Source organism: Lipotes vexillifer, unplaced genomic scaffold (assembly GCF_000442215.2).
Source record: "Lipotes vexillifer unplaced genomic scaffold, Lipotes_vexillifer_v1.1 scaffold1103, whole genome shotgun sequence".
Taxonomy (NCBI): domain Eukaryota; kingdom Metazoa; phylum Chordata; class Mammalia; order Artiodactyla; family Lipotidae; genus Lipotes; species Lipotes vexillifer.
Window position 1 is genome coordinate 249,708 of NW_006775759.1, and position 13,963 is coordinate 263,670.

The 13,963-nt window shown below is 35.6% G+C and overlaps 1 protein-coding gene across 1 annotated transcript in view; it reads left to right on the top strand.

Moving 5' to 3' along the window:
* The first annotated feature begins 8,639 nt into the window (after positions 1-8,639).
* The window catches only part of CSN2 (casein beta), a 9,729-nt gene continuing 4,405 nt past the window's right edge, over positions 8,640-13,963 (top strand). Inside the window, exons 1-4 of the mRNA XM_007450172.1 lie at positions 8,640-8,681; positions 12,698-12,760; positions 13,504-13,530; positions 13,638-13,664. Coding sequence (XP_007450234.1) covers positions 12,710-12,760; positions 13,504-13,530; positions 13,638-13,664 — 105 coding nt within the window. The 5' untranslated portion in view covers positions 8,640-8,681; positions 12,698-12,709. The remainder of the gene's footprint in view (positions 8,682-12,697; positions 12,761-13,503; positions 13,531-13,637; positions 13,665-13,963) is intronic.

A 13,963-nucleotide genomic window follows, 5' to 3' on the forward strand; every position in this document is an offset into this window, starting at 1 on the left:
TCTTTTCTTCACTCAGACAGGACGGGGTTAAAGGAGCCGCTGATTCGCGGGCTCTGGCTCACTCAGGCCGGGGGGGAGGGAGGGGCACGGTGTGCGGGGTGAGCCTGCGGCGGCAGAGGCCAGCGTGACGTTGCAGCAGCCTGAGGCCCACTGTTTGTTCTCCCGGGTAAGTTGTCCCTGGATCACAGGACCCTGGCAGTGGCAGGCTGCACAGGCTCCCAGGAGGGACGGTGTGGATAGTGACCTGTGCTCGTACACAGGCTTCTTGGTGGCTGCAGCAGCAGCAGCCTTAGCGTCTCATGTCCGTACTTGGGATCCATGCTGATAGCTGCAGCTCGTGCCCATCTCTGGAGCTCCTTTAAGCGGTGCTCTGAATCCCCTCTCCTCTCGCACCAGGAAACAAAGAGGCAAGAAAAAGTCTCTTGCTTCTTCAGCAGCTCCAGACCTTTTCCTGTACTCCCTCCCCACTAGCTGTGGCACACTAGCCCCCTTCAGGCTGTGTTCACGCAGCCAACCCCAGTCCTCTCCCTGGGATCCGACCTCCGAAGCCCATGCCTCAGCTCCCAGTCCTCGCCCGCCCCAGCGGGTGAGCAGAAAAGCCTCTCGGGCTGGTGAGTGCTGGTCGGAAGCAATGTTCTGTGTGAGAATCTCTCCACTTTGCCCTCCACACCCCTGTTGCTGCACTCTCTTCTGTGGCTCCAAAGCTTCCCCCTCTGCCCTCCACAGTCTCTGCCTGAGAAGGGGCTTCTAGTGTGTGGAAACCTTTCCTCCTTCACAGCTCCCTCCCACTGGTGCAAGGCCCCTCCCTATTCTTTTGTCTTTGTTTTATTCTTTTGCCCTACCCAGGTACGTGAAGAGTTTCTTGCCTTTTGGGAGGTCTGAGATCTTCTGCCAGCATTCAGTAGGTGTTCTGTACGAGTTGTTACACGTGTAGATGTATTTCTGATGTACTTGTGAGGAGGAAGGGGATCTCCACATCTTACTCTTCAGCCATCTTGAAGCTCCTTCTCTCAATTTTCTATCTTAAGATTTGCATTAATAAATAATTTCCAAGTAGTAAGCTGCATAATTTCTTTTTCATATAGTATATTAGTTGCATAGTTTTGATATAAATAAATAAATGTGCTTATATTTAAGTAGACAGATTAAAATCGTATTTTCCCTAACATTGCACATTAAAGTTAAATTTCATATAACAAAGGACACTTTCATTAGAATATCTCTAATATTCTGTGACATTTAATGATTGAAATAAGCTTATTCACCACAGCTATTCCCAATATGTTATAGTTAGGAATTTTCTTTAGATTAATGAAATAAATTGTATCATAAAAAATTAAATGAGAAACAAATTTTCTTAAAATGTAGGTGTAAAAAATAAAACAAAAGATCTACTAATCACTCAGCATCTGCTATTTTCATTCTGCTAGTCATGTTATTTGTATTTTCTGCACCAGAGTAATGTAAGGTGAATAATTTTTTTTCTATTTTACAGATGAAGATTTTCCTAAGTTTCTGTAATCTTCATTTTGAATGTCCTGCATCAAAAGGCAAGGTCTGAGCACATAATTATAATAAAAAGAAATACAATAAACTGTTTCTAGTGTCTAAATGTCAGTTTCATCAAGAAAAACCTGGTAAAGAATGATAAGTAAGAGTCTTGGGCTAATTATAAGAAACCTTCTTTAAAACATTTTATTGTCTTTTAAAATAGTGTTTGTATTTTTTTCTAAGTAATAGTATTTTTCGTACAGATATTCTTCATAGGTAAGAAGTATGAGAGAAAGGATATATGAAAATATTACCTTGTTTTGTAAAACAAAGAAAAGAAGTCCAGAGAGTGAATGCACTAAGATAGTTTATCTTAATACTATTTAAACCTTGTTTCTCCATCATGTGATAATTCTGTGGTTTAAAATACAAGTAACCTACTTGAATTCTAAGAACTCACTATGATCACATGTTGTTTTTCTGACCAATTTTTGTACCTACATATTCTAAGGAGTATTTCATACAGGATGATTTAGAGCATGATTAGCGGAAATGAAGATGTTATTACATGCATTGATTATTAACATTCTGTTTTTATGTAGCCTCACCTCTGTCATGGTCTAGTTTTGTGGTTCAAGGAAATTCTTAAGTCTTTCCTAGTCTCATTTTCTCATTTGCATAAATTTAGTTGGTTACAGACAAAAAGAATTTCGCAGATCTGTTTTCTATTTTCTTTGAACATGTATCTGAAAAACATTTGGATATGTAATAAAATTGCAATATTATAAAAATAAAAATGCTTAATTATTTGAATGAATGAAGAACTGAAGCTTGGTAGCCATCTATCAAATATAAAAAATTGGTCTACCTAAATGCCAAGCCACACAATGTAATGACCCGTATCCACTACTTATTAGCACTATAAACTGAGTAGATAAGTTTTGTCTTCAGGTTTTTCATCTGTAAGATGGTGTCAATTAAATATGTGTGTGTGTGTGTGTATTATTGCAAAGTTTAGCAATAGTGTATGTAATAGAAAATATTATTTTGGAAGATGCTAAATCAGAAAATATTTACAAATTCAAATAACCATAGAGACCAACCAAGTGATTTAAATGAATAAAACAGCACTAGACATAAAAAAGGTAAGATAGGGCTTCCTTGGTGGCACAGTCTTGGGGGGTATGCCTGCTGATGCAGGGTACATGGGGTCATGCCCCAGTCCGGGAAGATCCCACATCCCGCGGAGCAGCTAGGCCTGTGAGCCATGGCTGCTGGGCCTGTGCATCCGGAGCCTGTGCTCTGCAATGGGAGAGGCCACAACAGTGAGAGGCCCGCGTACCACAAAAAAAAAAGGTAAGATAAAATATGGATTATGGCCTCCTAGAAAGTTCGAGCCTGGGTGGAAGGAAGCAGTCAATATTCAGCTCCAGCCAGTTTTTGACATGGAAAAATTATTACTCTGTATTACCAGATTTTGCAAATTATTTTAGGAGATAAATCAGAAGTCTGGATTTTTTAAAATGTGAATTCTTCTGATATTTACAGGCTATCAACAAATTTGAAACATGCCTTAAAATATCTTCTTTGCCAAAAAAACTCATTGAAGGGCTGGGTTTGCTAAAATAAAGAGATCACAAATGTGATTCTGTGTTGTTGGAGAATGAATCATTCTGGAAAATTAAGCGGAATCAACTTAAAAATTAACTGTTAAGCATAATGATATATATTTTTTTAATTTCCTAATTATTTTATGTAGAAGAATTTTTAAAATTTACCACACCTTACTACAGTCATTGACTAATTTAAAGTAGTTCAACACCATAAAATTATTTTCCTGAAATTGCTATTTTTCCTGTTTCTGGTTTTTATGTCTCCTATTAACCATATTGTTTTGCTTATGCATTTTTATGACTGCTTATAGTCATAATGCTTTGTATGGATCTATTTAAAAAAGCTTTGTTTCCTGAGGGCAAGATATCTGATCTGTTTTAATCATTTTTGCATCTCCATCCATTAGCTTGGGGACTTCACAACCATGCTTGTTCATTTCTCTAACTCTCCAGAGAAGCTCTGAATCAGTCATTTGTCTTGGGTAGATCGGCTCTTAATGCCTCCTACATGATCATCACCATTCTATTTTATCCCTTTCTCTCTTACATCTTTGCTTCATTTCCAGTGGTCTTTCTTTAGCCTAGACAAACCATCAGTTTTGCCCCATCCTATATTCTACAAATACTGTCTCATAATTTCCTGTTTCTTCAGCTACATCACCAGTTTTCTCCTACCAGTTACCATCAAATACTTAGATGAACAACCGAAAAGATTTACATTTGTAGATTTTGCTCCATAACTTGTACATTCAACTTTCACCTCATTCACATCTTTTGTTCTTTCTTAGGTAATTGTAATTTGTTTCCTAATTGGTCTTTCCACTTCTAACCTGACAGTTTTCTAGGTCATTATCCACATTATTCTCAGAATTATTTTGCAAAAACTGTTGTGACAAGCCATTTTACTGCAAAAACTATTTTAATGGTTTCATATTTTATGTGGAATAATATCCAAGGTCTTAACACAGCATTCAAGACCATTTCACAGCTTTCTGGGGAGATAATTCTGGCCTTACTCCTTGCCTATCCTTATGTTTCATATATAACTTTTCCATTCCATAATTTCATGTCTTCATGTCTTTCCTATGTATAATACCTTCTGACAGAGAATGGTCTCTCTTCACATTCTCTGACTAACAAACTCCTATGTATTTTCCAAGACAAAGTTGAAATTTGAACATTTCTGTGACAATATCCTCCAAGCCTCGGGTAGGTCTAGTGCTTGCTTATTTGGTGTGTTCTTTAAGAGAGTATTTATACTGATGCTGTATTTTAGTCAGTCACATGTTAATTAATTCATTTACTCAGTCAACAGTTATTTAAACTATGTAAATAAATGAATTTAATTTTATTACATAAGCTACTTAGACTTATTTAAAAGTAACTAGATGTATTATTCTAGGCTCCTGGGATATAGCCCTCATGAAACTTACATTCTTTTAAGGGAAACAGATTTATAAGTGTACAGGGCTACAGAAACACAAACAATTGAAGACAAGTAGCAAAAAAAAAATCACGATAAAAAGTAAAATGTATTGTATTTACATTATATTATGTGAAAAGAAGAAAAATAGGTAAAGGAAGTGGGGTAGGAAATGTCAGGAGGAGTACTGGGGAGGATGGCCAGGAAAAGTCTCACAGAAAAATTAAGTAGAGACATAAAAGAAGAGTGGGAAGTGGTCCATGCATTTATCTGGAGAAAGAATTCCAGACTGAGGAAAAGACTAATGGAAAGCTATCAGGTGGCAGCTCACCTAGTGTGCTCAAGGAATAGCAAAGAGGCCAGCAGGACAGAGCAGGAACTAGACCGAGAATACACAGAACATGAGGTCAAAGAGGCAACAGGGGGCCTGATGATGTAAGGTATTTTAGGTCATTGTAATGACTTTTAGATTTTAATCTGGGAGTGACAGGAAACCAATGAAAGACAGTATCGAGGTGTTGTTGCTTTGAATGTTAAATAGTCTAAGAAAGTCGGGGAGAATATGTTACTGCTGCACTTCATTTTATAGTGAGAACAATTGTCATGGTTGAGTATTTTTTGTCAGCTACATTTACAGGGGAAGAAGGTAGAATTCGGATTAACCTGGGATATGATTTAGGTAAGACAGTATAGTAAAATCAGAGACAAGTAGGGGATTTGAATATCTGTATACAAGTGTGATAATAGCAATTCTCTTGAAATTCAAAGTGGGAAAAGAGGGGCAAACAGACATAAGGAATTCAAAGGCACTGAAACACTGACAGGATGGTTGAAAGGTCCTAGATTCTGATGAAACCAAATAATGTTTGTCTTCAGATATAAAAAGGGGTTTATTCAGTAAGTAGGAAATGGAATAGGAAAGTAGGAAGGATGAAATTATGGAGTGGTGAAATTACTTTCATGACAAAATGTAGTCATATGTCCTTCCACATTTATGATCTGATAATGAGCAGGAACCACACCATATTTGTTTTTTTTTCCTTTGTGTGACTTTTCAAGTCATCCAGTACAGTGCTTCTAAGTGTGAGATGACTTTTCACCTCCCTACTCCAGGAGACATTTGGAAATTTCTTGAGACATTTTGCATTCTAATAGTTGTGTGGTTGGTGCTACTGACATCTTACGGGTAGAAACCAGGGAAGCTGTTAAACATCCTACAACACACAGGACAACCCCCACAACAAAGAATTCTCCTGCCAAAAATATCAATAGCATGAAGGTTGAAAAATACTGGTCTAGCATGTAGTATGTGCTCAATAAATGTATCTTGAATGTCAGTGATATTTCATATATAAAGGGAGAGTAATTAGGATTAAGAGTGTGTCCTATGAATCAGGGTTCTGGGTTTTATGCTTTTATGGTGTCTGCTTGCTCACAGAACATATTTCTTATTCCCTGATTCTTCATTAACTTTATAAATTAATCTTAATAGCTATATTTCACATAGATAAGATGTTATTTTATTATATTTGGATAATCGCATGGAAAGAATTAAAATACTCCATCTATATAAATAATGCTAAGCTAAACTATCTATCCCTACCTAATAATTTGTCAGAATTAATTAATTCTGTGTTCTGTTTTTCCTAAGTCTAAATTATTATATAAATCCTATTTATTTTCCTTCTCCCCGCCCCCATGTTTTGGAAGTTATTAAACAGTACCTCAAATATTTTTTTAGGAAACTGAAGTTTTTAGTTAACAGCTCTATCTCTAAATAGCTATAGTATCCTGAAAAAATAATACAAATTTCCAGGTCCTCAGTTTCCTCTTATCTAAAATATATTTAAGACATCCTATGGATGATATCTCTTAACTTTTTTTTTTTTTTTTTTGCCATGCCACACAGCTTGCGGGATCTTAGTTTCCTGACCAGAGATCAAACCCATGCCCACCACAATAAGAGCACAGAGTCCTAATCACTGGACCACTAGGGAATTCCTGATATCTCTTCTAGTTCTTATTTTCTGAACATTTTTTTGTTCCTTTATTGTACTCTTTATCCAACTTTTATATTGATCTCTTTCTTGAGGGTATTACCTACATGGTTTCAGCTAGAACATATCCAAAATGAATGACTGCATATTTCAGATCCATCATTCAATATGGGAAAAAGCTTTGGCTGAACAAATTCTGCTTATAACAAATAGTACTAGAACATCTTGTTTAGATTATATCTTGTTCCTCACCCAGGATTATCTTATAAAATTTCCCTGTATGAAATTCTCATTTTGCCTTATAAAAATGGTAACTCTTAAGTTATACATTGCAAAAGCTTGAGTTGCCCACATGGCACTTTTCTTCTTATTGGTCTTTGTGTTCTGAAGCTTACCTGGCCAGTAGCACCTGATGTCATCTTAAATCTCAGGCTTTTTAATTTTCCCTTGGACAAGCTCCTTTCTCTAGTGTATTGTTAGTGATTTCCTTGATCAAGGTTTTACCTACTTTTTTGGCCCAATTGAGTCCATAACTATATCAATTAATATAATTCAAACTTGGTGAGAGACAGTCATAAGACAATGCTGTGTTTATTGCACAATATGTAAAGTATCTTGCTGAGAAAATAAAAAGGAAGTGTTGAATGGGTAGGGTATGCTTGCTTTTGCATTCCTTTTCTCAGAAGTCACACTTTTTTGGCTGTGGCCTTGGCAACCAAGAGCTAACACATAAAGGCACATGGAGCAGCCAAGACCTTTTCTAGTTATACCTATGACACTGAAGTCATTTCATCATTTCTTTTCATGGCTTCCTCCTGGCTCCCTATGAACAGCCTTAGAATGAAGATTAGATGAATAATTCAAATACATAGCAGACATTGACTTGGGTTTTCTAAGCAATACAAAACTTGTATGACAGTCAGGTGTTCCTCTCCCACACACATCTAGCATGATATGAATGCAAAGTATATTGTGAAGAAAAATTATTAATTATGCTAAAGTGCTTACTTTAGAAGGGCATCTATCTGTCCTGAAGCCCTGAATATATCTATTACAGGCAATGAATAGAAGAAACAAACCTTCTAAAAATGAGTAGTGTCAAATACAACTACATTTATGAACATCAATTGCTAAAGAGGCAAAGAAACTTGAAGACTGCTTTTGTAAATGGGCACCTAAAAAGTACTTTTGAGGTCTGGCTCAGACTCTATTGTAGTACTTTGAGTAAGACCCTCCTCCTGTCTGGGTTTTCATTTTCTTTCTTCCTTCCTTCCCTCATTTGTCCTTCCATGTATACTAGCTGATAAATATTGACTCACTGTAAAAGATATGAGGACAAACCTGGGCTGCCCTGTTTTAATAAATTTGTACCACTATCATTCATTTTGTAGAAATATTCTCTAAATGTTACTTTCTGTCTTAAAACTCTTCAACAAATACGCATTATCTAGAGAATAAAATTCAAGTTCCTTAGGATCATTGTATTCTTTGTCCATCATTATCTGACCACTTTCTCTTTCTCTTTTCTCATCTCCATCTACTCCCTACTCCTTGCAGTTCATGACCCAGATTTGCTACTTAATTGTAGTGACTTCTTTCTCATATTCAAGACCCTATTCTTCCTTTCCTTTTAGCCTATAACTCTCTTACCTCTTTGGGTCTAAGCTACCATCATGGACTTGTTAGCTTGTCATTTTCTGCATTACAGCATAAAACACTACAGCTATTCTTGTTAGCACGAAATTGTGTCCTTTGTGTGGCTTGTGTCTCTCTAGTGTCTATTAGAATTTCCCCACAATTAAGATCTTCAAGACCCACCAAGTACTAAGAGACTTTATTGTGGTTACAATAACTTGGGGACTGGACCAGAACATCACTGTCCCCCAGCCAATGTCTGTAGTTACTGGACAGTTTCACTTCCTTTATCAGATTGTGAATTATTCCCTTGTTAAAATGCTCCCCAGAATTTCTGGGAACAGATAATAGGAAGAATTCATTTTCTAGTCATGCAGACTTCTTGGAATTCAAACTCACTATAGATTTTATTTCAACCACAAAATTAGAATGTCATTAAATACTATATATAAAGAGCCACAAAAGCAGACCATTATCCACTCAGCTCCTCCTTCACTTCTTTTCCTCTACTTCAGAAAAAAGGTAAGAATTTCAGATATAAATTCAATATATCCTCTCCTCATCTTTATTTCAAACTAAGTTGAGATATAGAAAGAATATAATTGCTTAAAATATATCTTTAAATGTTAGAGTATTTAAGATAGTGCTAACAATATTTTTAGCACTTAGCTTGAAAAAAATAGAAGAACCTATAAAGATTTGAAAAAAATTATAATGACAGCATATATTTTCTGAGTCTAACAAAATTTAGTAACAGTGATTGCTATTTTCTTTAGTACATGACTAGTTAAGAGGCTATATTAAAAGATCTATTTCTTGAAGTAAATATTTTTTATTTTTTTTAACATCTTTATTGGAGTATAATTGCTTTACAATGGTGTGTTAGTTTCTGCTTTATAACAAAGTGAATCAGCTATACATATACATATGTTCCCATATCTCTTCCCTCTTGCGTCTCCCTCCCTCCCATCCTCCCTATCCCACCCCTCTAGGAGGTCACAAAGTACCGACTGAGCTGACCTCCCTGTGCTATGCGGCCGCTTCCCACTAGCTATCTATTTTACGTTTGGTAGTGTATATATGTCCATGCCACTCTCTCACTTTGTCACAGCTTACCCTTCTCCCTCCATATATCCTCAAGTCCATTCTCTAGTAGGTCTGTGTCTTTATTCCTGTCTTACCCCTACGTTCTTCACTGAGAAAGTGTTAGCCAACAAATAGTTTATAGAAGTAGCATACTGAGTCAAGAAATAGAGTAGTCAAGAAACGGACAATAATTTTAGAAGAAGAGTGTATTTATCAAAATTGTTTAGAACATCCAAATTCCCAGTTTATCATTTAGTTTATACTATTAAAAAATATTAAAATAGATACATGAAACACAGAATTAAGTTAAAGAGAAACAAGGTGTTTTACTTTGTACAAAAATTCCAGATCTGACAGAGATGACCAGGAAACAAAAGTTAAGGGAAAATATGATGTGAAAGAAAGAATAGCTCAAGGTATATTAGTCAATAATAAAATTCTTGCTTGAAAATCTGTATATAAAATGCTAATTATAAAATAAAATGTAATAATATTCTGCCTACTTGTAATGAATTCTAGTATAGTACCATACTCTTTTTTTGAGTCATGACAATAAAAAATTATTTAGAATTTTATAGAAGTGTTAGGTAAAATAAAATTAATATAGAATTAGCACCCATGAGAAAAATCTAGAAAAAAATTTCTTAATTTAGTTTGAAAATCTGGGATTGAAGATTTTGTGTCAAGGGATATTGGTGATGCAAACATTATTTTGTACAAGTACTTATAGAAATGCAACAAGACCAACCATTTAGTACATTTTGGTGAAAAGTGATAACATATTTTATGTTATGCTCCAAGAAGTAGCCTAGAGTGGGGATTGGACCAAAGAACCTGACACCTTAGTAAATCATCAAGGGATAAGTACACATTTTTATGGAGAGAAAATAAACAGAGTGTATGATCTCTAAAATTATGTGTGACAAATGAGAAGAGATGGCATTAGGCATGTGGGGATGAAGACTGAGAGGTGGATATACATGGAGAAGAGACAATCCAATCAGTCCAAGAAAATGTCTGTATAAGTGGAGCAAATAAAAGAAATGCTAAAATGAAAAAGGTGGTCTTATTGGAAATAAAGATATGAATCAGATATGAATAATATAAAAATAAAATATGATCTTCTTCTTTGTATACATTTTCTTTGATCAGTTGCCTCTCAGTAGAACTGAGGCTCCAACAGGACTGAGACCTTAATATTTTGTTCACTGCTAAAATCTCAGCACCTAAGCAATATCTGACAATACAAGGTGCTAAATAAATATATATATTTTTTAATTTTATTTTTATTTATTTTTGGCTGCATTAGGTCTTCATTGCTGTGAGCAGGCTTTCTCTAATTGCAGCGATCGGGGGCTACTCTTCATTGCAGTGCACAGGCTTCTCATTGTGGTGGCCTCTCTTGTTGTGGAGCATAGGCTCTAGGTGCGTGGGCTTCAGTAGTTGTGGCCCGTGGGCTCAGTAGTTGTGGCTCGCAGCTCTAGAGCACAGGCTCAGTAGTTGTGGTGCACGGGCTTAGTTGCTCCGTGGCATGTGGGATCTTCCCGGGTCAGGGCTCGAACCCATCTCCCCTGCATTGGCAGGCAAATTCTTAACCACTGCACCACAAGGGAAGCTCCTAAATAAATATTTTTAAATAAATGAATCAACTAATTAATCTTTCTGTAAATATTTGTAATTTTTTTTTCTGTCTTTCTAAAAAGCCCTCATAACTACTGTGAATGAGATGAAAACGAATAAAGTAGGATAGGGCTGTTAGCTGAAAATATCTGAATGCCTGGCAATGAAATATAGACTTGGTATGTAAGATTAAGGAGCCATAGTAGATTTTTACCTTGGTCATATGATAAAACTTCTATTAGTATTTTTTCTACAATACAGACATTTTCTTTTTTTTTCTTTTTTTTTTAAAATTAATATAGAATTAGCACCCATGAGAAAAATCTAGAAAAAAATTTCTTAATTTAGTTTGAAAATCTGGGATTGAAGATTTTGTGTCAAGGGATATTGGTGATGCAAACATTATTTTGTACAAGTACTTATAGAAATGCAACAAGACCAACCATTTAGTACATTTTGGTGAAAAGTGATAACATATTTTATGTTATGCTCCAAGAAGTAGCCTAGAGTGGGGATTGGACCAAAGAACCTGACACCTTAGTAAATCATCAAGGGATAAGTACACATTTTTATGGAGAGAAAATAAACAGAGTGTATGATCTCTAAAATTATGTGTGACAAATGAGAAGAGATGGCATTAGGCATGTGGGGATGAAGACTGAGAGGTGGATATACATGGAGAAGAGACAATCCAATCAGTCCAAGAAAATGTCTGTATAAGTGGAGCAAATAAAAGAAATGCTAAAATGAAAAAGGTGGTCTTATTGGAAATAAAGATATGAATCAGATATGAATAATATAAAAATAAAATATGATCTTCTTCTTTGTATACATTTTCTTTGATCAGTTGCCTCTCAGTAGAACTGAGGCTCCAACAGGACTGAGACCTTAATATTTTGTTCACTGCTAAAATCTCAGCACCTAAGCAATATCTGACAATACAAGGTGCTAAATAAATATATATATTTTTTAATTTTATTTTTATTTATTTTTGGCTGCATTAGGTCTTCATTGCTGTGAGCAGGCTTTCTCTAATTGCAGCGATCGGGGGCTACTCTTCATTGCAGTGCACAGGCTTCTCATTGTGGTGGCCTCTCTTGTTGTGGAGCATAGGCTCTAGGTGCGTGGGCTTCAGTAGTTGTGGCCCGTGGGCTCAGTAGTTGTGGCTCGCAGCTCTAGAGCACAGGCTCAGTAGTTGTGGTGCACGGGCTTAGTTGCTCCGTGGCATGTGGGATCTTCCCGGGTCAGGGCTCGAACCCATCTCCCCTGCATTGGCAGGCAAATTCTTAACCACTGCACCACAAGGGAAGCTCCTAAATAAATATTTTTAAATAAATGAATCAACTAATTAATCTTTCTGTAAATATTTGTAATTTTTTTTTCTGTCTTTCTAAAAAGCCCTCATAACTACTGTGAATGAGATGAAAACGAATAAAGTAGGATAGGGCTGTTAGCTGAAAATATCTGAATGCCTGGCAATGAAATATAGACTTGGTATGTAAGATTAAGGAGCCATAGTAGATTTTTACCTTGGTCATATGATAAAACTTCTATTAGTATTTTTTCTACAATACAGACATTTTCTTTTTTTTTCTTTTTTTTTTTTGGCCACACCATGTGGCATGCGGCAACCTAATTCACCAACCAGGGATTGAACCGCACTCCCTGCAGTGGAAGCATGGAGTCTTAACCACGGGACCACCAGGGAAGTCCACATATATTTTTGTTTTACATTATCTTTGGTTTGTTTTAAAGGAAAGTAATCCTACCTAAATAAGAAAATGCATTAGATTGACAAGTAATATACCATTTCCTCATTTCCCCATTCACAGGACTTAATAGCCATGAAGGTCCTCATCCTTGCCTGCTTGTTGGCTCTTGCCCTTGCAAGAGAGGTAAGTACAGAAAAAATATATTGAAATAATTAAGAAATAGTACTATCTGCCTATTTCCAGAATGTAGTATTACCAACATTTTAAATGTATAAATAATACAGGATCTCAGATTTTTTTTTGACTTCTAAGAAAATCATTTACATTCACCCACTATCTCAACAGAATCCTATAGGACCACAAATCTGGGTCAAATTCTTCTACAGTATTGTGCCATCAGTACCTAAAGGAAAAACAAACAGACCAATAAGCAGCAGACAAACAAGAAGAAACACACATAAGAACAAAAAAAATGAGTAATATTGCACAAATACAAATACAATTGCATGCATGTGCAATCATGATATATCTTATTCCAGTGATGAAATATACATATCTCTTACTCTAGAGAACTGGGCTGATTCCTACCTGTGTATATTCAACAGAGGATGCTACTCCAGAAGATGAATAATCATAAACATATTCATAATCATAATAAAAATGTGTTCAATACAAATTAAAATAACTCCTTTTCTGTTACCCATAAAAAAGACTCTTCATTAAGGTAAAATAAAAATGTACCAATAAAAAGGTACTAAATATGAAAGCTGTAAAAGCAATTACAAGTCTCTCAAAAGACATATAACATTTTTTATTTCTCAAATTTGTGAAATAGCTCTCCATAAGGAAGGTAAAAATTAGGTAGGAAAAATGTTTAATAATGGGTTAGCTATGGGAACTAAAATGGTGTGTTTTTTTCTCTATAGAAAGAAGAACTCAATGTATCCGGTGAGGTAAGATATTTTTCTTCAGAGAAAAATTTCCAACCATAAAGTAATAACACTTTCTGATGATCTAGTAGAAGACTCAGCTGATTGTTGATTTCTTTTTTCCTTTACAGACTGTGAAAAGCCTTTCAAGCAGTGAAGTAAGACAACCTTCATTCGGAGGCAATTTCCCAAATTTAGAACAAAAAAAAAAAATACTGTACTTTCTTTTTGTGTTACATTAGGACAGTTAAGCCAATGTAGCTATGTTCTGACAGGTAACTAATGTAAATTTCCACTGTATATGTTTAAAGACAGAATAAATGTCTAGAAGATTTAGTATTCTAGCAGTTTCTAAGTTTGCCGGCTACTTGAATTGTGTCACTGTGCCTTGCTTTTTTTTTTTTTTGGATGAGCTATACTGTCCTCTTTTCTATCTTGAACTCTATGTTAACCTCTT